Raw genomic sequence first — 27000 nt, forward strand, 5'->3', positions numbered from 1 at the left:
GATTCGATAATAATGGAAAGAAAATATATCATATCCTGGAGATACAAGTACCTGAGACAAATAAAAACATTAAAAAAAAAGGATAATGTAAACCGTGTTTATACCAATGAGTCTTGTTCAAACACCAGTGCTTCAGTTTAAAAGGAATGGAGGGACACAATGATCAAAAATCCACTAGATGCCTTTATAAAAGGGCTCTCTACTGGAGTGAAAGCTCCAACCCAAAGAGGTCTTCGGTTTGTTCTTCTTCATGCTGGAAGCGAGACTGGTTTTGTGGCGTGAATCGAATTAACTTTCTTAGCCAAGAAAGAAAGCGCTGATTACCACGATGAAATGAACAAGGATCTATATGAAGAATGGTTTTAGAAGACACTAATTCCTAACTTGGCGAAAGACAAAGAAAACCTTGTCTTGTGTCCATAAAATTTTTGACTTTACAGGAACGACTCAATTGCTTGTTTTCGTTATCTGCTCACAAACCTTTATCTTCTAAGAACTCATACAATGAATTTTGTGCCCGTTTACTAAAACTATTCATATGGCCACCGCTGTGTTTTCTCTTGCAAAAGATCGTTTTAAAAAAGAAAGTCCTTTTGGTTCGAAACGATTTTTTGTTCTAATTCATAATTAGGGCTAATTTTATGTAAGCATCGGAATTCCCTTGCTTTGGATGAAAATTTTAGCCCTTACGAAATATCTCACTTCACTTCACTTCACTTGAGTAGCAGCTCTCGAACATGCTAGTTCGACCAAGCGGTAAGTTCATTTACTTATATTATCCATCTATCTTATAACTTTAACTGTCCCTCTAATTTAAACTACACATTATTTTATGTTAATTATGTTTGCTCCGTTTTCTTGTCGTTGTTCTGTTGTTGATCTGTTAACACAACGTCCTGCGATTGTGATTGGGAGTAATCGTCACTTAATGTGAAACTTTTAAATTGTGCGGTTCGTGGTGTCTATCTGCATTACTGGCCTTCAGCTTCACCTGCTGGAGTCACGTGACGATTGTTTGAAAATATTTCACACGATACATGTGATCAATTCCTCTTATAACTTAAACATCCTAGTTTTTAAATATCAAAGATGTTATTAAAATTTAATCTAACTACATTTAAAGGGTTTTTACCCACTATATTTAGTGACTTCAAACATGTACATCCAGTAAGTATTAACCACACTTTTTGTAATAAAAATTTGTTCAAAATTTTAACTTTCACGTTTGCTTTAATTAAAGTGGTTAGACTTATTTTAGGATAGCACTGATGATGGAAGAGTTGTTCCGAAAACGTTCTGTTATATAACCTAATAGGGGTTTTTTATTAATATACCTTTTTGTAAACGAACTTTTTTAAATAGATTTATCAATTAATCACTATATTCCATTCCAAAATAAGACAAAGACCGTAAATTAGTTGAAGCTTACCGACCTATTATTATTATCGTGTCTTATACAAAGTTTCATACATTCAAATTAAAAAAAAAGTACTCCAAAGTCTTGTTTAGGGGTGGCGTTTAGTTACTTACCATATATGTTTAAACGTGCTGAATGAGAACTTTTTCCTGCTCGATTTTCGGCTGTACACATGTACTCCCCACCATCTTCTACCATAACATGACTGATATTAACGTGGCTAATTACATCTCCGTGGACCGTAACATACTGTCCGATTACAAATCTAGAAAAAAAAGGCATAATTAGAAATGAATATAAAGCCATCGGGGAAAATATTATTATGGGTAAGATTTACAATAGAATTCTTGTGGTTAACATTTGGTCGGTTCTTGTTAATAGAGATGGTTTGTTATAATGTTTCTTTATTTTAAAGTTTATGACTCAGTAACATATCAAATATAGAAAAATGTATAGCAACTCAACATAAGGATCCGCAGAGGAAGATGTAAGTAGGTACCAGTACCAATTGCAAAAGTACTTGCTCATTACGTGGTATTCTACTCTACTTTTTATTTTATTTAAGTTCACAAATCTCTGTAGTATGTATTTTTTAATTATTATTTAACGAACAGTCAGATCTTATTCCGAATTTTGTGTTTAGTTTATCGCTTATAATAATTCAATAGTTTGACTTGTTGTTGCAGCTTCTCCAAGTTTGTGATCAGTATTACTACATCAGTATTTGAGCCTTGACCTTCCTTGGTATATTTTGCTAGTTCTCTTTATCGTTAACTGTTGCCTGTTTGCTACGCCGATCCCTCTACCTATTGTTATTCTGTCCAGTTAAGGCAAAGTGCAGTATGTAACAGTAGTAGGATTTTGAGAAAACTCCACTTGAAATTTAGAAGGATGCTGTAATTTTCAATATGATATATTTCAATTGTTAATTGTTTATTTTTCAAGTATATTTATGTTTAATACAGATAACAATTTTTAATGTATAATTCTAATTTTTAATGCAAAAAAAGTTGAAAATATAAAATGGTGTCGTACATACGGCATTCTTCCTTAGTAAAGAGAATAGCTATATTTGCCGTATGTACTACTTTACATTTTTAATAGTTTGTGAAAGAATGTTTGTAAAAGAACACTGCATTTATTTATGGGTAATTTAACTTTAAAAAAATAAACTTAACTTAAATAACCTTTGATTTACATTACTAAACAATATACAGTTTTAGGAATGGATTAACTTTACATATTTTCTAAAAAATATAACCAATACTTTTACATAAGTAGATGAAATGTCACAATAGGTTCAGTCTTTTGGCAGACATGTATAAATAGGCAAGTCTTTCCAAAATTGTTTTCGATTTTCTGGCAGTACTTTGTTTCTTTCTGCTTTCTGTTTCTTTTGTTTGATTCTAACTGAAGGATATTTTTCTTCTTACCTTCTGGAAATCCACGTGGAGCAGTGTGGTGGCTGGGCAGTTAAATCCCTTTCATTGATTTTTTTTATAAGAAGTCCAGTTGTTGGTAGGGGCTTATTACAGCATAGTTTGTATTGCACAACAAATAGTAACTGCGTCGTTTAGCTGTAATATTAACTATGTCACTTAAATACAAGCATGATGGTGATTTAACCTTTTGTTGGGACACGAAATTGGGCTAGTGGTAGAAATCAAAATGTTGCATTTTGTATACATTCATATTTCCAGATTTAGATTTTTTTACTGCATCAACAAAGTCTTCAAAATCATAAGTTTTTTATTGATTGCTCTACTTGATGGTGAAAACTGTCTGCACTCATGAGTGAATGACCAGGTTAGAAATAGTTTAAAACCATATCATAAGCTACAATGTCATCAGAGTTTATTATATACACTAAAAATGTGTAAAGGCACCAGTTTTTGTTTCGGGAAAAGCAGTTGTCTAACCAAAGAACAACTTTTTCAACATCTCTGTGTTGTTTTAAAAACATGTACAACGCACTAACATTGTCTTCTTTATTACGGCCTGAAATTCCTTTATGCCACAACATGGAGTGAACATTTTCTTTACTTTTTCTCCCTACAGGTGCAAAGGTTTTATGATAGGTTACCAAACGCTTTACAAATAATACTTTTTTGAACATATCCACTCTTGGCAACATTATATATAACGTTTTGCATGTCACTTAAAAAACATATTACATTATTTGATCGTTCCTCATCAGAAAATCGTTTATATGCGTTTCTTGCTTCTATAACTAATTCATTATGAACTTTTCATTGTTTACAAAAATCACACGAAATATCAAGATTTTCTTTATTGTGGGCATGAAGAGTAAACTGCTCACATTTTTCGCATTCCTCGTATCATAGTTGTGCGAATTATATATGTTGTTCCTTAACGATTTGCCTGTATAAATTATACGATACTTTCACTTTAAACTCAGGAAATTTTTTGATGAATTCACTGTGCACAAGTGCTACATTAACATCACCTGGAAGGTACCGCATATTTGGAGCATGCTCCCGCCTGTAATGGGAAATCATGGGATGAAATGATTCGATGATTACGTGAGGTATCATTTATTTTCGTTGGCCAGATGGCTGTCTTCCACTCTTATCACTAGGTGGAGTTAAAGCTGCTTTAGGAGTATTTGTGAGTGTATAATGCACAAACCTGTCATTATTTTTCTTAATGCCTAATGTAGTGAGGAAAAAACTCTTGAACACCTCTTGATTAATGTCAGAGCAAACTTTTTGTTTGTACTAAATAGATAGTGATCGCCTTTCTGTTTCATTGTTTTTATTTCTTGTTCAGTTTTTATTACATGATGTCAAAATGAAATGCAGGCGTTCATACCACGTCATTTCCCAAAACTTATTGTTTATCTTCTTCTTCTTCAAGTGCCGTCTCCATCAATGGAGGTTAGCGGTTATGGTGGCAAACGTTTGTCTATCTCTTTTTGTTTATAAATACACCTTAAACTCTCTTCTTTCTGCAGTAACTTCTCTGTCCACATTTTATTTTGCAAAAAGCATAAGCCTTTTCAAACGGTATGTGTTTTATTGCATGAGATATTTTCATTTCTTTATCTTTAGATATTTTTTTTTCTTTCAGGCTGGTTTAAAATCTGTTTCTTTTCTTTGTAACGGGGGTTGTCAATATGTTGGTCTGTATTGTCGTTACAATATAGGAGCATTAGTTTGTTTACTATTTTTACTTGCAGTTGGCACAAAATCAATACTAGCAGCTGGCAAACCTAGATCTTCTTTCAAGTTTATATTATTATTGTTTGGTTGGACCACATTTGTAAATAGATTCTTAAATACTTCAGGTACATCTATAACTTGGAGGCTAGCATGTAATTCTAAATAAACAGATTTACCAACATCAGATTCTTCCAGTGTACATGATCAGTGGATTTGCACTGTCATAAAATAGTATATGGTTGTCTATTACCTGTTGAATTATATTGTCAGGTAATCTCACATCTCCAACATTATCTGACAACGTTACAGTGAAGCTGGATGGTTAAGGTCCTTCATTAGCGTTTAGTAAATTACTGGAAGGACAATTTGTAGGTAAAATTAGTTCTAATTTCTCATCTTGTTTAACGCTTGTGTTAGTCTTGGTGCTTTTTAGAGCTTTACAATAAGTTCAGAACGAGTTGACACAGTATTAAACTTTGAAGCACTCATGTTTCCAAACGAAAGCAAACCCTAACTAAAAGTCATTTATATATTTTATTAACCACTGCAACACAACCAAATATTGGCTTATTAAAAACTAAACTGAACACAGCAAATTATTAGGAAACTCGTTTGCTACAAATATAACCTCACAATTTACAGTTTACATAAATATAATATATAATATAATATAATATAATAAAATGCAGTATGTACATCAGCTGTTTAAAGAACCACTAAGCAACACTGCCGTAAGTCCAGTGTACTAAGCATAAACGCAGGATGTGCAAACGAATTAAAAAGTATAATTTCAATATTTGAGAGAGTGAGTCATCGTTTAAAAACCCAGAAATGCGGAAAGCCGTTTGGAAATCCAGTGACGTACACTTACTTTTATTTTAACCTTAATTATATTTTATTTTTCAAATATTTATGTTTGAAATAGGCCACAATATATTTATTTACAAGTTTTTACTGTTTCGATCTCTATATCCAAAGACCGCTTTCAAAGATATAAATGATAGTAATATTTTTTTTATTTGTTTATTATTATATATTTTTATAATCTTATATTGTTTATTTTCTTTTTTTTTTCTATCTTTAAAAACGGAATAGAGATCGAAACGTCAATGTATTAAACATGTAAATAGATATATTGTGGCTTATGTCCAACCTTCTCCCTAAAAATACAGAATGCCACCCACAAACAAGCAGCTATAGAAAAATAAATATATCTGTCATTTGTATGTTTGAAAACGGTCTCTTTATAGAGATCGAAACGTCCGTAAATTAAACATTTGGATAAATATATTGTGGCTTATTCCCAACATTATTTCTAAAAATACAGAACGACAAGCGAAAAGCCATAGAAAATAAATAGTACTATCATTTGTATAATTGAAAACGGTCTCTGGATATAGAGATCGAAACGTCAATAAATAAACATATGAATAAATATTTTGTGGCTCATTCCCTACATTCCCCTAAAAATACAGAATGCCGCAAACAAAAAGCTATAAAAAAGAAGTAATTTTGCAGAAAGTTTACTGATACCAACCGGCTGTCGCGGAAGTTACGCTAAAACGTCTTTTGACGTGACCCGTCCTTAAAGAGTTACACAATGAAATTTTTTTAAAACAAATTTTAAGACAGTTTCCACACCACCCCAGAGGTATGTCTTGTGGCGCGATACTTTTTTTAAATGGGTAATCGCCAAGAGCCATATTGTCTTATTAAATTAAATGAACAAAACACTTAAACAGTATAAAACAAAACAAAATAAAATCCTATAAAACAAAATCAAATTCTATAAAAACAAAATAAAAGTAATTTTTGATGTGTTTAAACACTAACACTATACACACTTACTATGTTCTTCTCGTTTTTTTTGTTTTTGGTTTTTTTTTATGCTGATGTTCTTATTAAACTATTAGAAAATATTATTCGCTGTCTAAACCTGAAGATGCAGTGCTGCTATCGCTGTCATTATCTTCACCACCTGGTGTAATTATAATTGGCTCTAGTAAAACTTTGATATGAGTGTCAAGTTCCCACATACGATGTTCTTCTTTAATTATGTGGCCTATACATTTAGTCCATTTCTCTGGAGTTACATGGAGGATTGCTTGAATTAAAAGTTTCTTAATTTTGTTTAATTTGAACGTTTTGTTATTGCGTGCTACTTCTCCTTTCACTTGCTCCCAGATAAGTTCAATGGAATTAAGTTGGTAATCAATAATGTGGTGGTAGACGCAGAACTTTGACACCATAATCTTTTGCAGTTTCATCTATAGCATATTTAAGATATTCAATTTTCCTTAACCGTGCAATGTCAAGTAGTTGAATTTTGAGCATTGATTCTTCGTATGCAATCCCCTTTTCTGTAAGCCATTCTTGAATTCTCCCTTTCCGCCATGCCGTCGTCGGTAATTGTTCTAGTCTGCGGCTATGATATGGCGCATTGTCCATAACAACCACAGACCCAGATTCCAATTTTGGTAAGATTCTCTTAAACCAGCGCTCAAATACTTCAGAAGTCATTTCTTCATGATAATCACCTGTTTTTTTCGACTCAAATTGAAGCAAACCATCATCAAGGAACCCTGTATCACTTCCTATAAGGGTGATGATTAAACGCCGTCCCTTTCCTGATGGAGCCTTTAATCCTGTAGACCAGCCTTCTATAAATGCTTCGCGTTTACTTTTTACATTTAAATCTTGCCAAACTTTTCCAACTGTATGACCTTCGTTAATCCAGGTTTCATCCAAATAATATATTTTGCATCCAGTGCTGCGAATTTTTCGTATTTCTTCTAAATATTTTCTTCTCCACAGAATAATTTCATTTTTTTCTAATAGCATACTTTTTCTGTTGCGTTTTACGTATCGAAAGTTCATTTCGTGCATGGTCCTGATTAAGACCCTACGAGATATCTTGGGTAAAGAGTCATCATTTTCGAGCTCTTGAGAAATTTTTTTCAGTGTTGGAATTTCACTCCGAAAATAAAATGAATGAATTTTTCGACGTATAATATTCCTTGTCTCGTCATCCAAAACAATGCTTTTCCTACCTCTAGTTTTACCTTTTTCTTGCTTTTTATTTTCCGATGTATTTTTAAGTACACGATAAATACAGCTAACGGGTACTTTTGTTAAACTGCTACAAATGTCGACCGCTTGGCTAACGTTTAATGCCATTTTTCTGCCGACAATTCCTTCATAAACGTTTCGTATCATTACCTTCTCTTCGGACGTTAACATTTTCCGTCTCTTTTGCGGCTTTTCATTCTTGGAATCAACATCAGAATTTTGCTGTCTTCTCTTGGAACAACTCGGTTTTTCGTCCATTGTATTTCAATAATTTGGATATATACTATATATACAATAATTTCAAAGAATATAACTAAATATTTACTATAAAACGACAAACTATAACACTCTTATTATCTATAACACGTTTTATCAATACTACAATACAGTATTGATAAAACAGTATTGACAACAATAAGTTTACAAACTTATCACATAAAATATACTCACAAAAACACATGCACTATTTACCCATAGAAACACCAATGTTTTCTTCGTTCATTTCTTGGGCAAAAAATAATAAAAACTAGTTTTACTGCATGTCTGGATCCGAATTGTAAAACCGAGTTCCCTCGTTAATTCCAACATTGCCAAACGATTGAAAAATAATGTTTTAAAATATCGATTTTTATTTTATAAATTTAAATACGTAACGAAACGGAACATATAAATAAAATTTATTTTATTACAATTTTGTGCTTAATTTTTACTATTGAAAAAAGCATGTTTTTTGGTATTTTTATGACGGTAATAATCGCTGCGTGGAAGAATACAGGTTTTGTATGACCATAATTACTAGTTGTGAACAAGATTTGGCTACACTGTTCGACAACTTCTGGTCAAGTCTACTATAGAGAAGCACAAATAAATATACTACTTTATAGATTCTGTAATTTCTTATGAGGAAACGCAAATTGCAATCGAGAAAACAGGCAGTTTTCGAGGGCCGCTGTGTACATTTAAATTTGAGGATATTCCGCGTTTAAACTATGATATCACTCTTCTGAATTGAGGGTTTCTACTTTATACTATATTCTTGGTTAGTTTATTACACTTACAGCAGTCTTGCTTACTATTTTGAAACTTTTGATGCACATGCTGCAAAACATTCAGGGGTAGCAGGGATTAGTTAGAAATTTTGCATGGTTAAAAATGTAGGAAACAATATATAACTCAATATTCAATATTTTTGAACTTACGGCACTTTTCCTTAGCTGGGCAGTAATTGTCGGTCCCCATTTCTATTTTGTACTGGTATTGCTAACTAAATATGTCTGGGTGGTTAGTTTTTATTTGCTCTTAACATGTCTTGACCATGTAATGTCATCGAATGCGATAGTCTGTGGACTAGTACGCATTTCGATGCGCATCGCCCCGCCTCGAATTTTCCCATTGGCCCTTGACCTGGAAATCCCTATTTATCGCTCGAACAGCGCATATAAATATTGGCGATTTTCAGGTCAGCCAGGTCAGTCCCTCACGGGCTCTCCGAGAGCTAAGTGCTCTCGGGGCTCTGCTCCTGTTCTATTTTCCATACTCTGTGGCTGAGAGTTATTTTCAACTTTAACTTGGCGTTTTTATTTCGACAATCCTTTGTCATGTAAGAAAATATCTTGTCTTTCTCAAGACAAGCCATCGGAAGACCACAACCTAATGTACCATCCTCGACGAGGAATTTGTTGTGTAAGAAATATCTTGCCTTTTTCAAGGCAAGACACCGAAGATATAAATATTTTCCGAGTCCATAACCCGAAAATGGACTTTAGTAGAGGAGCTCTCGACAGTATATTCGAAGCCCTCTACAGAGCACCCGGGGATATCAGAAGGTGGTTAGACCCTTATTTGTTCCCCCGAGGTGACAGTAAACCTACCTATTTTTATGAAACATATTTTTATATCCCTACCAATTAGGGTATTATATCCCTACTATTTCTTTATGCCTTTCATACAGCTCGAAATTACCACATTAGATGTGATTTTTTTTAAATTGTACAAATTTTTCTCCCTTTACTATAAATGGTCAATAATTTTTTAATCAAGCACCGCATTTTAAGGACCTTTGTGTTAATTGAATATATGATCTACAGGCGATTTAAGTTTAATTCTAATTTCTGTTCTAGTTATTAAATTTTCCTTAAAACGATTACAATCTTGCCTACAGCAACCACAATTTCGAAATACTCTAATTTTTGCTTCATGTACCGAAAAGCTTACTACATTTATTCAAGCACAAAAACGTTACAGTTTGGTTGTTGTTTGACCTAGTCTTGAGTTTTGCCACATGTTGCCTACGTTTACTGTTTTGTTATGGAAATCTGTGTAGGATGTCCGGCCGATATTCGAGACAGAAACAATAAAATGTTTAGATGGTAAAAGCAAGAAATAAAATACCGCTGTTGGGAATGCAGGAAAGTTGGAGTTTTAAATTAATTCGTTTTAACAAAGATCAAACGGCAGCGTATGTTACAGCAAAGTAAATAATTTTCTACTAATTTTAATTATAAGATATTCATATATAAAAACCAACTGTATAAATATAACTTGTTCATACATAGTGAATAATTGACAAGAAAACAGATCTTTTATCAGGAATAGTGTCAACGTTTTAGGACTAGAGACTAGTTGATTTTTATTTAAAGGAGGTCACTTGTTCACCAATTCTAAGCTATTGTTAACATTAGTCTAAATCAAATTGGGAAGCAAGTAAAATATCGTTGTTAAACCGTCTTTAAAATGATCCGTTAATTTAAAATTCTGTTAGAGATTTTTAAGGAAACATTAAGTCGAACTTACTTTATTCTTTTATCAGTAACCTGAAGGAAGTTCAATGTATCATATATTTTTTTCATTCCAAACATTTTTTCTACACCCATGATTAACAAATCCATAGAGCGCCACAGGTTCTCGATTTCTTAACACGTTAACTCCCATGTCGCACCTATCCTTGTCGCACCGTGTGTACCACGTTTATTGAAAAGTTATTTATATTTATTGAAGAGATATATTTTGATCTAGTCACCTTTTTTAATGGGTTCTCCTTCCGATTTTCCGATATTTGATCTGACTCGACGATTGCGCTCCCTTAAGCTATATTTTCTACCTACAAACTGCAAATTATATTAAACACATGCAAGAACTGATACCGACCCATCTATCGCAAGGTCGGAGCTCTTGGCAGCTATACTGCTGACTGATCTAGTCACTTTTGTCAACGAGTCTCATCCAATTTTCATGCTAGCTCTGACCCGACAAGATTGGAGCTCTTGGCAGCCACATTGCTTGCTGATCTAGTCACATGTGTCAAAGGGTTCTTCTTTCGATCTTCCGATGTTTGGACTGATTCGGCGATTGCGCTCCCTTGAGCTAATTTTTCTACCCATAAATTGTTAATCGTATTAAACACATACAAGAACTTATATCACGCTCTACTCGGCATTATGTGCCTTCTAATCAAAATCTCTCTGATTGTGTTAGTCGTGTTTTATCATCGGCACAATTGTTACAATTTTCACCAAACTGGCATTTTCCAATCGTGGAGCTCGTAGAAACATCATTACTCCTCGGCTGTCGCCGAAGCCTCCCGTCTGAAATGTGACACCAGGCCGAGATTTCGACGCTGTTCTTCTTCTTGTTTTTTTTTTCGCACCACACAGAATTCGTATAGAAAAAGAGGCCAACGGTATTCTGTTTGACACAGTCTTTCTAGTTAGTAAGTCGAAAAATTCTACTCATTCGACGCTATTCTTTTTATTTGATGGTATTGTACGCACTGTTAATCTTAGCACAGCTTCAGACGGCATCCAATAATGTTCTTTGGTCAAAATATGACCGCCGCTTATTTGTAAATAAATGTAAAATTTTATTCTTACTTAACTCTTTATTAGTATATCGACCTTTTCATGTCTTATATATCTTTATACTTTCAGCTGTTCTTAAAAACATTCGTTTTTGGAGCGGGAGAATGTTTGGGAAAGTATGTATTATTTATTTTCACATTTTGTTTTTCATACACACATTTTGACTTTACTGCAGCAGAGATTACAACACTTGGGATCACTCCGTCAGAATTTTACTCCGAAAATAAAATGTCTTGTTTCGTCACCCAAAACAATGTTTTTTCTACTTCTAGTTTTACATTTTACTTGCTTTTTATTTTCCGATGTATTTTTAGGCACAAGATAAATACAGCTAATGGATACTTTTGTTAAACTGCTACAAATATCGACCACTTTGCTAATATTTGATGCCATTTTTCTGCATCGTACAATTCAATTCCTTCATATCGTATCACTACCTTCTCTTCTGACGTTAACATTTTGCTGTCTTCTCTTGGAACAACTCGGTTGTTAGTCCATTATATTTTTATAATCACAGAATATAATTAAAAATTTACTATAAAACGACAAACTCCAATAACACTAGGATAATCACCACAAACTTCAACCGCAAAAAATATAATCACACTAGGCAACAGAAGCGCTTCCGCCAGCACCGCCTATGTTAATGAGCGTTTCTTGCTTCGGCAGGTGCGGTGATATTACCGCTACGATGCTTTACAAATTCCCAAGTTGCCAAGTTTTTGAAACGGAATGGGAATGAAATGTAACATATCAATTTTTATTTTACAAACTTATGTAAGAAAACTGAACATGTAAATAAAATTTATTTTAATACAATTTTGTGCTCAATTTTTACTATTGAAAAAACTCGATTTTTGGAATTTTCATGTCGGTTATAATCGCTGCGTCAAAGAATTCAGGTTTGTATGACCATAACTGCTACTTGTGAACAAGAATCGGCTACACTGTACGACATCTTTTGGTTACGTCTGCTATAGAGAAGCACAAATAAATGTACTAATTATATATTCTACGATTTCTGATGAGAAAACGCAAATTAAACGGATAGTTTTTGGGCGCCACTGAGTACATTTAAATTTAAGGACATTCGGCATTTAAACGATGAAATCACTCTTCCAAATAGTGGAATTTTACTATAGTTGTTAATATCACTCTTCCCTTAAAGAATTTTCCCATTACTCGTTAAATAGTTGCAGTAAAACCGATGATCTCCTGTCACCACATTACCATAACGGATTTTTAAACTATGTTTTCTCAAACATTTAATAATAATCCTTGTATCGCCATGTAACTAAGATTATTTAATTTTCAATTGCCACTTAATTATTTTTTACTTAATTTTTATTTCATTTATTGTAATTTACACTTAATAAATTGCACACATATATTATTGGCATAATTGCTATATATTTTGTAAAAGCAGCACCCCAATATGGGTTATTATATTTTCATTATTTAGTTTACCAAGGACCGTTGATCTGAAGATGCATGGCAAATTATAGTATTCGAAACCGGTGGTTGGAGGTAGAATAAATTGATTGTAAGTTTTATTCTTATTTCTTTTACCTTAAAGATATTTCTTTTATTTCATACAATTTAATTTTAAATTTATACCTTAATTACCTTACTTAATATATACCTTAAAGGAATGAAGAATGTTTATACTTTTGTGACATTAGTGTTCATTTAAAAATATACACCTTACGGCTTGTATAGTTAGTTTGTACGTAGTTGTAGTTTATCTTTTATATCAGCCAACTTTTCTTATTTCCCTTAAATTTCCCCTGAATTTCTCAGTCATACTCGCTTAAACAGTAACGCTTGTAGTTAAATAATGTAATAAACCAACAATGTTACACAAACACTCGGTTAACTTTTTAACAATATTCGGGTTTTCGTTTACAACTCGAGTGAATATTCTACGGGTTTTCCTTGTTTCTGTATCCATGAGAATGTTTACGTCGTAATTAAGTCATATTTCAACTTATTGCCTTCACTAAATTACCTTATATAACAAGTTTTGGTCTACTGGGAGGTTTTCTCGTCGGAAATTTCAACTATTTTCTAATTAAGTCCCAGAGCAACTATATTTTCATACACACCACTAGAAGTTTTATTGTAGATAGGAAGATATGCGATGATGCTGAATTCTCATTGTGTTTATGAAATGTTTTCGTCTGCTTAGACATTAATTGGGTTATAAAAGGTACACTTGTTAATACACTACATAAAGTTTTGTAAATAATGTATAACATTAAGGTGTTTGAAGTAGAAACCTTGCGATATATTCAATAATAGTGAGAAAGAAAGAAATATAATGCTCATATCCTACGTCAGTATTATAAAAGTTTTCATCATCTTTCTACCATATAATAGTGTAAAATTTAATTTACTTCCTAACAAATTGCTTCCATTCTTTGCGATTTCATCATTGCGTCTGTCCATGTCACTCTTTCTCTATAATCTCCTTCTACCTACTTTATCTCATGCCTGTCTTAGCCTTCCCCTATGTTTATTTTTTTAATATTCCAGCTTCCCACACTCTTTACATTGTAACAATATTAATTTTTTGCTTATAGGGGGTTAAAAGGGGGACTGAACAATCACTGGACTTGGAGATAAAGTAAGCCAATAAATTGAAACGTTTGCGAATGGTTACTCGTGTTTTGGCCGAAGAGCAAGGTCGTGGATAAGGATTCCTCTTTTGGAGGGACTTACGCTGCAATTTAAAGTTTATAGAGACCGAGCCTTTTCAATATTTTGTTATTAATGATAGATTTTAATGAATTGATCTTGTTCTTTGGTTCAATAAAAAAGATCGTGAAGATGAACATTTTCAATAACTTTTCGTTTGTCCGAAATTGTCCGTTTTGAGACTTACTTCCAATGGCAGAATAACTCGTTGAGATTTTTACCTTCTTTACAAAGCCTCGCCATTTTTTTTCGTCCTGTGTTGCTTTTTCGAGATGTCTATTAACATATATTTCTTTTAAGCCTATCTTTTCATTGGAACTTAATCTCTATCGAGTACGATCTAATGGGAGCCTTTCTATAGCTTGTGTCAAAAAGTTGTGTGTCGGCTCTCTGGCATCATTGCTTCTTTGAATATGATCTATCCAGGTTAATCTAAGGGATCGTACATTTGTTAACAAAGGTAAAGTATCCGTATTTTTTGGTTAATGTAAATTTTGCAGTTGCTTTTGTGGTCTTAATAAGTGCCTAAAATGGATATATTAATTTAATTTTTTAGAGGTTATAAGACGTTATTGATCTTTTAAAGTCATGCAACTGTGTTTTACATTTATATAACACTACTGCATTTATCATGGTGTTGTATATAATGAGCTTTATTTTTATCTGCTACTAAATTTACATTCAGTATTCTGGTCGCTATCTCTTGACTAATCTCATTAGTGTCGTTGATTATACTACCCAGGTGTTTAGAGTCCTTGAGACTTAAGAAAGTCTTATTACCAATTGTTGTTGGATTTATGCATCCACTAATCTTGATTGTTTTTATATATATTCAAGGATTCTGCAGTATTCAACGCCTTCCCTCGCTCAACCGTTTCCATCTCTTTCTGTTGTCCCATTCTTTATCGTTTAGGCCTTTCTTACTCATGGCGTCATTTACTTCGTTCCTCCAGGATTTTCAGGGTCGTTCTGTTTTCCTCCTTCCTATGGGGCTCCATTCGGTTATTCTCTTTATCCATCCGCTGTCGCTAGTTCTTCTTACATGTTCATACCACTTTAGTCTTTTTTGTTCTATATATGTTAGTATGTCTGTTTCTATTAATGTTCTTTGCTTTATTTCGTCATTACTTCTCCTATCTATTCTTGTTACTCTACAGCATCTTCGCTGGCATTCCATCTCTGTTGCTACTATCTTACTGCTGTTTTTCTTGTCTGTGTTTCTGTCTTCATATTTAGGTATCTATCCCACCATACTGAGTTAAGTTGTCGGATTGCTGTTATTGTTTGTCCTAATCTTTGTGTAATTTCTTTCTCTGTCGTTGCCTTTTTCGTGATTATAAACCCCAAGTATTTGCATTTATCCTTTCCTTTGATTGTAACGTTGTCATTAATCTGTAGATCTTCTGTCTTCTTCACTTGTAGATGGGTACTCTGTTTTCGCGAGGTTAATATCTAGGCCAGCCGTGGTATATTCTTCTTGTAGTTTCTTCATCATGTAGCTGAGGTCGTCTTGGTCTTGTACAATCACTACATGATCGTCTGCAAAGCTTAACGTATATAGATATTAGTTCCGTACTGGTACTCCCATGCCTTCGCATTTTCTTTTCCATGTATTCAAAGCTTTCTCTAAGTATATTTTAAATAGGGTTGGAGATGTGGAACAGCCCTGCAGATGTCCTTTTGTTGTGGTGAAGTTGTGCTTGATTGTTTGTGAGACTTGAAAAAACTTAGTCTTTTGAATATTTATGAGTGGTTCATCCTGTCTAGCACCTCTCTTGAGTTCTATGCACTATACCTTTATTTCCTCGCTATAGCTTTTTAATATATTAATGCCGTCGGCATACGCCATACGTCTTTAATAAACTTTAAAAATTAAATTATCAGATCCATTTTAGGCCCGTATAAAGACCAGTAAGAGCAACTGAAGAATTTACAGTAACCAGAAAATACTTAGGATTTGTTAACAAATGTAATACTGTAGAGTAGCCTGGATAAATCATATACTAAGAAGTAATACTCTTACTACAATAATACTCTTACACAAAAAAGGGGACAAATGTGATCTACAGAATTATAGACCTATATTGTTGCTCAGTCAAGTATACAAACTATTTATGAGGATTATTAACAATCGGTTAACCTACAAAATGTACAATTACCAACCGGTTGAACAGGCTGTCTTCCGCAAAGGATATAGTACAGACAGATATAGGCAGATATAGGATCAGACCACCTGCTGACAATGAGAACATTGGTAGAGAAGGCAAATGAATACCAACTACCCGTATTTCTTGCTTTCGTCGACTATGAAAAGGCGTTTGATAGTATCGAGATGTGAGCCTAATACATAATATATATGAAAATGCAACTATGATAGTATAGCTAGATGAAAATACAAATCCCATCCCCATTAAAAGACAAGTGTGACAAGGAGACGTAATATCGCCAAAGCTTTTCAACCTTGCCCTAGAAGACGTCTTCAAAACTACAAATTGGTCAACCTATGGCATTAACGTTAATGGCAATAAGTTAAACCACCTCAGATTCGCTGACGACATAGTGATTATAGCGAGCACATTCGAGGAACTGCAAATTATGATGGGGGAACTAGCAGCCAGCTCCCAATACGTCGGCCTAAAAATAAATATGAAAAAAACAAAAATAATGACAAACACAGATGACCCCAGACGTATAACTATAAATGGCAGTGAGAACAAATCCAGGAATATATCTACCTAGCTCAAATCCTGAGACTTGACAAAGAGAACCAAAGTGCGGAAATTACTAGAAGAGCAAGACTAGCATGGGCAAAATTTTGAAAACTTAGTTGGATACTTAAGAACCGCAAAATACCCCAATACTTGAGTAGTAAAGTGTTCAACCAATGCATCCTTCCTATCATGACATGTGGATGTCAAACCTGGACCCTAACCAAGGCAAACATGAATAAACTAGCCACAACAGAAAAAACAATGGAAAGAGCAATGTTAGGTATACGACTGTCAGATAAAAAGAGGAACGACTGGGTAAGATCCAAATCAAAAGTCGAGGACATAGCAATAAAGATTGCCGAACTTAAATGGAGTTTCGCGGGCCACACCGCTAGACAAAAAGACCAACGTTGGAATACTACAATACAACATTGGAGACCTTACGAAAGTAAACGACCAAGAGGAAGACCACAGATAAGATGGGTTGATGATATTAAAAGAATAGCCGGAACAAATTGGAAATATGTTGCTCAGGATAGAGACCGATGGAAGGAGTTGGAAGAGGCCTATGTCCAAACATGGACGACAAAAGGCAAAGAAGAAGAAGAAGAAGGAAGAAGAAGTAATGATGACAGATATACGAAACCTAACTTTATGGCAGAACCTCTAGGAAGGCTTAAAAAAGATAGATGTTAACCCCTTTCGCTCCAAGCCATTTTTTGAGATAGGGAGCTGTATACCAGCAAAAGTTTTTTTATGAAAATACATTTTACGATAGTTATGATGTATAATAGAAGAAATATGGGTGTCCATGTCCTACTGCGATCCAAATTAATCTACAGAGCCCTACACCACTTTTACAGAGTGCATTAATATCCCCTATATGAATATCCCTATGTGAATATCTTGGTAAAGTTCGCCATACTTAAAAATATCCATATGTCAATACGATGAAGCGGAAGAGGTAATACACCTTTTGAAAAAGCTATACAGTCAGAAATGAAGAAGCTTTGTGAAGACGGTAAAAATCGAACGAGTTATGCGGCCATTTAATGTAAGTCTCAACATTCCACAGATTTTAGTATTAAGTATAATTAAGAGTAACGCATTTCGTACTCGTAAATCCAAAATACATCAATAGTGAGCACACTATTTCAAAATTACTGCTTCCAAAGTTGCTTTAAGTGTATTTGTTAGACTATCTCAAGGATGCAAATCCCTAGATTCCTCATAGAAGTGCCGCAAAGTTTCCAAAGCTAGTTTTCTGAAGTTCGCGAACCCATAACTGCTTCCTAATTAACCGGAAACGAAGCTCGAAACATATGCATTCAGGCACTTTAATGATTTATTCAACTCGCTAAATCTGAGTCAATGGCGCTCTGTGTAGGGGTCAACTGTCGTAGTCTTTGTGTAAAATCGTTTTCAGTTTAAAATACTACACAATTGCTGTAAAAGAAAACAAAAATTTAGACTGTTTAAGATAAAAATCGTAACAAAATGGAAGAACTTATTAAGGAATTTAAAACCAAATTTCGGACAAATGTTGAAGACAGTTGTAAGTGTAATTAATTAGTACGAGTCGTAAAAACATGTACGATAGTATATATGAATAAACAAAGTCTGGTTAAAGAAATCGTGGAGAAAAATGCAGATGAGCGACGCGATTTCCCAAAAAAAAAACCAATATTTATGTTTATTTATTTTGGACATTTTTTATTTTCAGAGTGTATAAAATATCCTTCGTACAAATAGTTTAAAAAATATCTCTTTAAATATGCCTTAAACACGAAATTCAAACCATTGGCAAGAATCTAAAAAACAAGAAATCTTGTACTTAGAAAAAAGAAATACATGTCTTTATTAGAAAATAACTTAATTCTTCTTCTTTAAGCTTTAAACTTGTCATTTAAAACATTGTCAACGGGTGGCATGATATTTATTTGTTTGCTAAATATTTATTGTCAAGCTGTTGATTGATACCACTGGTGGAGGTTCTTGAGTCAGGATATTCTTCGTCGTTCTGTACCACGTTCCCTTTTATTTTCTTATAATAATTGGTGTAGTAGTTTATATTTTGGATTTTTTATTATATAAAAAAATAATTTCAATTGTCGTTTAAATTGATATTGTTGTCTTTTTTTGTTCAAACGTTTTAAAAACTGCTCGATTCGTCAATCTGTTTGACTAGTATATACTTAACATTCTATAGTTAGCCCGTATCTCGAAAGCCTCAATTATTTTATAAGTTTCAGTGAGAATCGTGTTTCAATTGTTTCAGTGAGAGTCCATGCTTCCATTCGAGAGAATATAATGTTGAATACACACCAGGATAATAAACGTACTCTTAAATTTAGCACGCACTAGGTCGGGTCGGCACGGTCGGACGGTGCGCAAGGAATTTTCAAAAAACATTAGCATTGATTTCCCTTGAGATGTGCATACTTGGACGATCCACAGTATCCGCACTCTCCGCCCAAAAGAAAGATTTTCAGGACATCCGGATATGACCTATGACCTATGACTATGACTCATCGTCTGTTGTGGCAGAGCGCGCATTAATCGGTACGGACTTTTCGCCGTTTCAGTTGAGTTGTTTAAGTGATTGATAAAATAAATATCTGTAAACTAATTATGTTGGGGCAAGACTACCCTAAACTGTACAATTTGCAGCATCCCGAATACTTTAATCTCTCCTTAAGGACTATTGGTTCTCTGATATTTGTCGTTTTTCTTCGAAATTCCATATTTAGGACATTTAAAAGTTCTTCAAATTTCTTGTGGTCATCCGAAAATACTAGAACTACTTGCAATCATCTTCATTTATCCTGATGCCAGTTAAGTTGTTAGCTAGATTTTTGTTTTTGCTGATAATTTATCTATTTGGTTTTCTTTGTATTTACTTTGAAACCCATTTGTTTACGATGGTGGATGATTAAATATATATAATAATTCCCGACCGTACTGTGTTTAACATTAAAGTACATTCATTTAGCAAATTCCCATCTGTAAACACACGCACGTGTTGATATTCGCCCTCTCAATCGTCAAGAGGCTATTAAATATAATTTATTGCCTTAAACCAGACGGATTCTCATGTTACAGATCCAAACTTGCCAGTCTGTTTAAATTCAAATTGTAGCGTTTTGGTTTTTAAGTTAATATATTGTGTGTTGTATGTTATAGTTATTGTTAAGTTATTAACTGGTCGTGTTATTTTTTAGAGTTTAGTTTAAGTGTGATTTAATGATTACGCTAATAGTTTCAAAAGTAAATATTTTTAAAAATCATATGATACACCTCAGTACGACCCTGTTTGGCTGTCACGTGCGTCTGATGACAATTGGGAATATGTAAAATGAATGTAGTTTAAATATTATGTTTTTTATGGGATTAAGCCACAATTATTGGTTGTGATTGTAATGAATATTACATTTTTAATTAACTAATGTTTGGCGATTCGATTTCCACTCAGGAAATCGTTCTCAAACAAGGTTTTTTATACAAATTATTTAGAAATGTGTATAATTAAAGATTTTGTTTTTGGTTATGTCATTTTAAAGTTGACATGTCAAACCTAGAGCGTTGAGTAGGGTAAGGGCTACTTCTTTGATTTTCCTTTTTTTATGTCCGTTGTTTTCATGCTTATTGACGTATATTTTTATTGTGGTCTATACTCGTTGTTCCAGGCATGTTTGCATATACAATGGAAAGATGCATCAATAATCATGAAAGAAAAATACATATAAAAGAGAAAATCAACGAAGTAGCCCTCATCCTACTCAAGAAAAAAAAATGTGTAGCAAACCCATTAGTAGAATGTAGTCGTCTTTGATTGCTAATTCTAAAAGGTCAACAACAAGAACATATTAACAATAACTGAGTAATAGGAGGTCAAACACACCATCTACAATCTACCACGCAATACCTATGCAACCCACAATACACACATTAATAAATCAATTGCTCAATTTACGATACAAAACCACAACTATGATAATTTTAACACAAACATATAACTTAAAACACACAAAAGCCATCAGAATTTAATATTACTAGGGCAATAACACCATCCTAAAAAATGTGTTTTAGCCACTAGACAAGGGGGCCTACTAGGGCCTACGGAATCTAGGTCAGAGATGTCAAATTTGAAATGACAGAACCAATAACAAAATCTTTGGTTATACACATTTCTAAATGATTTGTACAAAAAAACCTTTTTTTTGAAAACGATTTTCGGAGTTCAAATCGAAACGTCAAATATTGGTTAATTAAAAAATTTGATTTTCATCGTAATCGCCACCAATAATTGTGGCTGGCTTAATCCTATAAAAAACAAAATATTTAAGTTAACAATGCCACAAGAACTTAAAATCGAAAAACGAACAAAAGTTATTTGTCATCAGTGTCAAGTACCACTTTTTATTAGATGCTTTACATCCTTTCATACCTACATAGAATGTTTTACAGTTCATAATTTTTTTTTTCATACTATACTGCTTTTTCGTTACTGTTGGGACATATTTGCCCCATTATTAATTACTATTATGCTGCGATAAAAATGTCTCAGGACTTTTTTTTAAAAACTAGTTTATGCAAAAAATTCAAATTAAGAATTTAGGTTGTCTAACTTCATATGACTGGGTCTATGTATTTAAAATGAAAGATGTAATAAAATTCAAAAGTCATATTGAAAGTGTTTTTTTTTTGTTTTTAATATTATAATCCTTGGGGATAAACTCTAATAAAATGTTTAATTTAATTATATCGTATAAAATATTTCCTCTGCCCTATTCCCTGTCGGGTTTGTATTCATCAAATCGAAAACCCGAACCTCACAGATTAGTACATACACCACTGACTTGCATCTCTTGCTTATACCTTGTTAACATTGGTTTATTACACCTACATTATTGAAGTGCAGTTTGCCGAACCACTAGCATTAACAGATGGAAATGCATCACTGAAATATATCGAGAAAGTCATTTCGTATTTATATTTTGAAATTGTCAGTTATAAATATTTAATGATGTACCATTATTATTGGTCTATGTTCGCATTTATTTATAACTTTCCAATATTTAGAGCGTTAGCAGATTTTACCGAACAGATTGATGTGTCAAATGTTTAATGCATATGTGGGCCAATACAAGAGAGGATATAAATCCATATATGGAGGACTAGACTTTGGAACTGTAAATAAAGCTGTGAATGATATGTTGGAAGTACCAAAAGCATTACATATGGCAATTTTTAACATATTCTTTCAAAACAGAGGAAGTCAACTTATCACATAGACCAGTAGACAAAATCACTTCCAAATATATTATTTAATGATAAAAAAAAGAAGTTATAGGTACCTGAATGTAAGGACTGCCAGGCAATATTTGGTGCACCAAGAACATCATTTGCATGTGATCTCGAACTAAAGTAAAAGAAAAACTAAACCAAGTAGTGGATGTTAAAAGGTGAGAAAGAAGGTATATTCAGGGAAAACTTGTAGAAGAAATGTCTCTCTTCATTACTCTCTTCATAGACTACTCTTCATATTTTAAGTGTTACTTACAAGTAATTTAATTGCTTAATAATCTAAAATAACTGTTAAAAATGGTTAGGAGTTCCCTTAAGTACCATATATTTTGTTTTTCCCTCATTTATATTCAATCCATATTCCCTGGCTTCCTCTTATTTATTAAAAAAAAATTTTAATTCTCATTAAATTCTATTAACGATTAAATTGAAAAATATAGTTGATAAAAGGTCACCCTGTCGTGTGCCTCTGTTGATGTTAAAACTATATGATACATGGTCCTTCTATCATAACTTTAGTTTTATTGTCACTGAGTATGCATTAAATCATATTATTTTGTGCCGCAATTTAAAATATTCTAGTGCTTTAAACATATCTGATTATATTATATAGCTGCCTAAATTCGATAAATGACACGTTTATTGTTAAACCCAATTCGTATGATCTAGATAAGATTTGTTTCACTGTAAAAATTTAGTCAATTGCTGATTTGTTTGATCTAAAGATTGCTTGATATTTGCCCAGATTATTTTTAACTTCGGTTTTAATGTTGTGTTCAAGTTTAACAATATTTACCTATAATTTTTATATTTTGCAACGTCTTCTTTTTATAAAGATCTTTTTTATAAATCATTAAGCAATCATTAAGCGTTTTTACTACGTAGCTTGTCATTTTTAGTTTTTTTTTTTAAGTTTAAGTGTAAATTCTTTCGATTCAAATGCCTATCATTTTATGTTCTCAACAATTCTGCTTAATAGAATTATTTTTTATCTTGTTCTGCTGTTATGCTGGGTTCGCTTTCATTATATTTCTTGGTAGAAGTTTAAAATTGGTTTATTTTTATAATCTTCTTTATTATAGCTTAATTTCTGCTCGAAGAAGAAGCTTTTTTTATGTTATTAAATTTGGCTCTATTTTGGTCATTAAATCAGTCAGTTTTTGAACGTGGTCAGTCAGTCAGTCTTCGATCGTGGTCGTGTTAAGTTGATTTTTATTTGTTATCACGGTCGGCCTACTTAATTGTGTTTGATATCATTGTTATTGTTTGAAGTGTCGTGGATACGACTAAACTGGCTGTAAAGTTATATGATAAGTTTATACCGGATTTGTTTAATCATTCCTTTTTTTGTTTTCTAACTGCCATACAGAATTCGATCAATTACGTTATTTATAAAATGCTCTGAGCTTAATAAAATGGCCACAAAAGCCCTATTGGACCAAAAATTGTCCCATCTAAGATTTTTTTGTACATTACGTGACTCGCCAAGCTTAAAATATGTAAATGAACCAATATCCAATTTATCAAAAAATCAAATACCTGTAGAGAACTTTGAAGAAGTAATTCAAGTAACTAAAAAACTAACTAAAAAAATCCATAAAACAAATAACCTTGTTGTGTGTATTCTTTTAGCAAATAAATATCCTTACCTTCCATGACTTGGTAACGGGAAGCCGTCTAAAGTCCAGGATATCTGGGGAGTCGGATTTCCTGAAGCACTACATTTAAGAGATACTGCAGGGCCCGGTTGCAGAGTTTGTTCGATAAAACTGTACAGCAGAATTGGAGGCGCATCTGAAACAAATAGCAGAAGTTTTACCTAGTGCGTAGTCTCTGGCTTTTATGTATATTATATTAACTAATTATTTTTTCTTATTATTGATTTGAATCTAATTCTTCTATTTTCTCTATTATGTGTGTATAAATGGTGGTCCATCCTCTGAAAACTACTTAATATTTAATTTATTAATTTTTTCTTTACAGCAATACAGCCATTACCATTACAATTTAAAAATAAGAGGAATTATACAGGGTGATCCAAAAATATGAGTTGTTGAGTTATAGTTGTAAAGTTATATTTTTCATTATAGAATACTCTACATTTGATTATATTTTTAAATTGTTCTTAAAAAAATAAGCTTTACTTTTATAAGAATGCTGTCTTGACCCACTATTATTTTACCGTGAGATATATTTGGTATAAAATATTATTTTATTAAATTAAAATAATATACGACGATAATTTTCATAGAACTATTACTGCAAATGCCTAACATAAACCCCTAGTAGAGGGGGCATTACTAACAACTATATAATTTTACCTTGGGGTAAAAACGGTAATCATTCATATTGTCCTTATCATCAATTCTACGTTTTACTATGTCGTTTGAGAGAGAAATTTTTTCTACTTTATTACAACTGTCTTCACTAAGTACGGTACTACAAGCAGTAAGTAAACAAGGTTTAATTAGTGACTCACCAATAGTATGTGATTTCTTGTCTTTAACTATCAAAAGCGCTATTTTGTATGATGCTTCCACAACTTTCTCATTTTCAACACGAAAATTTGCAGTAGAGTCAAGTTTCATACGTTTTAGGCTGATTTTTTTTGGCAATAATAAATTCTGGGCCTTTAGCTTTCAAAGATGAATTGTTTGTAATTAGATGGCGTTCCAAACGTCCGGAGCGCATTGGATCATTACTAAGAACAGCAAGGCAGTTGACACACTGAGGTAAATAAATGACTTCCGTTTTCCTCCATAAAGGTAAAACCATACTTTTGCAATAGTTGATTTTTCAAATCCAGAGCCATGTCATCAATTTATAATCGTCTGAATACAATCTTATCTTTGGAAGTGACTGGGGATTTTCAAAGCTGTTATACAATACTATTAAATAATTCACAAACGATCACTCTGTTTAACACTGATAACGATTACACTGATTGCTACAAACAGCACACAGACGCTGTCTGGAGTCAGGAGTGCTTGCAATACAGTGTTGGTAAATATACTTTGCGCTCCTACGATGTTGCCATACACAAGACTCCCGTGTTTAACTCAGGTTGTGTGTATGAGTAACACGATTTTAATCACGTTTAAGTAAAAAAATATTTCTAAACAAAATAAAAATACGAAATACAAAATATTTTGTTTTTTAACAAAATATATATTTTTTAATTTTTCTTTTTTTTTCTTTGTATCCTTACGCCTCCCCTGAAATTCGCTCAGGCCCCCCCAGGGGGGCGCGCCACCCAGGTTGAGAACCACTGTTTTAATAGATTTCAGGGGAACTAAAATTTACCCAAAACTTTAAAAATTACAACTCTATGAATTCAAATAAAATAAAATCAAAAAATAATATGAACTAAATTATAATGAGACGGAACAAGTGCCATATACCTAATTATACCGTGTTTTGATTTATTTTGATTTTTCTAAAAATGTAACGTTTTAGAAAAAATTAAATATCTACGAATCTAAGACTCGAAGACAAATTTGTTCTTGGACCTTAATAAAAGACTATTTGTCTTATTTAAACATGTTTATTTATTATATTTGTCACAAAATATTAGATTGGTCAAAATATTAGATTGTTCTATTAGCACACTCAAGCTGTAATACCGTAGTTATTGTAAATAGAACACCCTGTAATTTATTAGGTTTCGTGTGGCAAATTTAATTAGCTTGTAAAATATATTAGGCGTCCTATACTTATCTCTTCTCATTTTTTAAATATTCAAAGACTTCGTCGTGCAACAAAGAGCCCAAAAGCAACAAAGATCACAAAATCAGAAAGAATGGAGAAGTTTAAGGGAGTCCTATGTTCAGCAGTGGACGTGACAAATGAAGGCTGGATGATGATGAAAGACTTCGTAATTTGTAAGCTTTAACACTAATTATTAACCCTTAAACGGACATACTGGTCTCTGAGACCTTTAGTATCACCTTATGCTGAACTTTGGCAACCCTGTTTGAGCTGCTGTTCTCTTCTCCCAAATATGCTTCCATTAACTACCGAGAAAATAAATTATTGTTTTTAAAATTGTCGATATGTATACATTTCGAATTTCAGGTCTTTGCGAAATCTTGCGAATAATATGTATAAAATAACTTACCTCCCAGTTGAAGTTCGGCAGCAGCTTGGGCGGTATCACCTTCCGCTCTTCGTACGACACACTGGTACATTCCTCGATCTTCTCTTCCGATATTATTTACAATGAGCGTCTCGCTAGAGCCCCTTCCGGTACTAGGAAGTTGTCGACCATCTTTGTACCACGTTACTAAGTGTGGACCTCCACTTTGAGAAGAAACTACGCATCTGAAAATAATATATTAATTTAAAGCTATGAAACTATGTTATTCTACGTTATTTTCTATATTTATTGAGAAGTAATGATGCTTTTTAATTGAAAGAAAGATTTCTTAGTGAAGTGAAAATTAAGATTTCCACTTCACTAAGAAATCGTTCTTAAAACCTAAATTAATTTTTTTTTATTTCTTGATAATACAAAAACTTTATAATAAGTCAATTTTATCTGACCAATTCATAATCGTAATTCAGATATACATTACATATTTTTAAGTAAAGGACTTTAAAATGATATTGTTAATATTTTTAATGCGCATTTCTGGGACGACTTTATTGGAGGATAGATTTTATTACATAATTACCTTGAAAATAACTGTCAGAAAAAATAGTAGCACCTGGTTTGTCTTTAAGAAGACAAAACCACTTAAATGTAACAGCAAAACTCTTCC

General features: G+C 32.9%; 1 protein-coding gene across 2 annotated transcripts in view; it reads right to left on the minus strand.

Annotated features, from left to right (window-relative positions):
• Positions 1-27000, minus strand: part of Dscam2 (Down syndrome cell adhesion molecule 2) — a 572707-nt gene that overhangs the window by 168853 nt on the left and 376854 nt on the right. For both annotated transcript variants that reach the window (XM_072535610.1, XM_072535611.1), the window contains exons 8-10: positions 26358-26560; positions 23890-24034; positions 1531-1682 (exon numbers count right to left, since the gene is read on the minus strand). In XM_072535610.1, the coding sequence (XP_072391711.1) occupies positions 1531-1682; positions 23890-24034; positions 26358-26560 (500 nt within the window). The remainder of the gene's footprint in view (positions 1-1530; positions 1683-23889; positions 24035-26357; positions 26561-27000) is intronic.

This window comes from Diabrotica undecimpunctata, chromosome 6 (assembly GCF_040954645.1).
Source record: "Diabrotica undecimpunctata isolate CICGRU chromosome 6, icDiaUnde3, whole genome shotgun sequence".
NCBI lineage: Eukaryota > Metazoa > Arthropoda > Insecta > Coleoptera > Chrysomelidae > Diabrotica > Diabrotica undecimpunctata.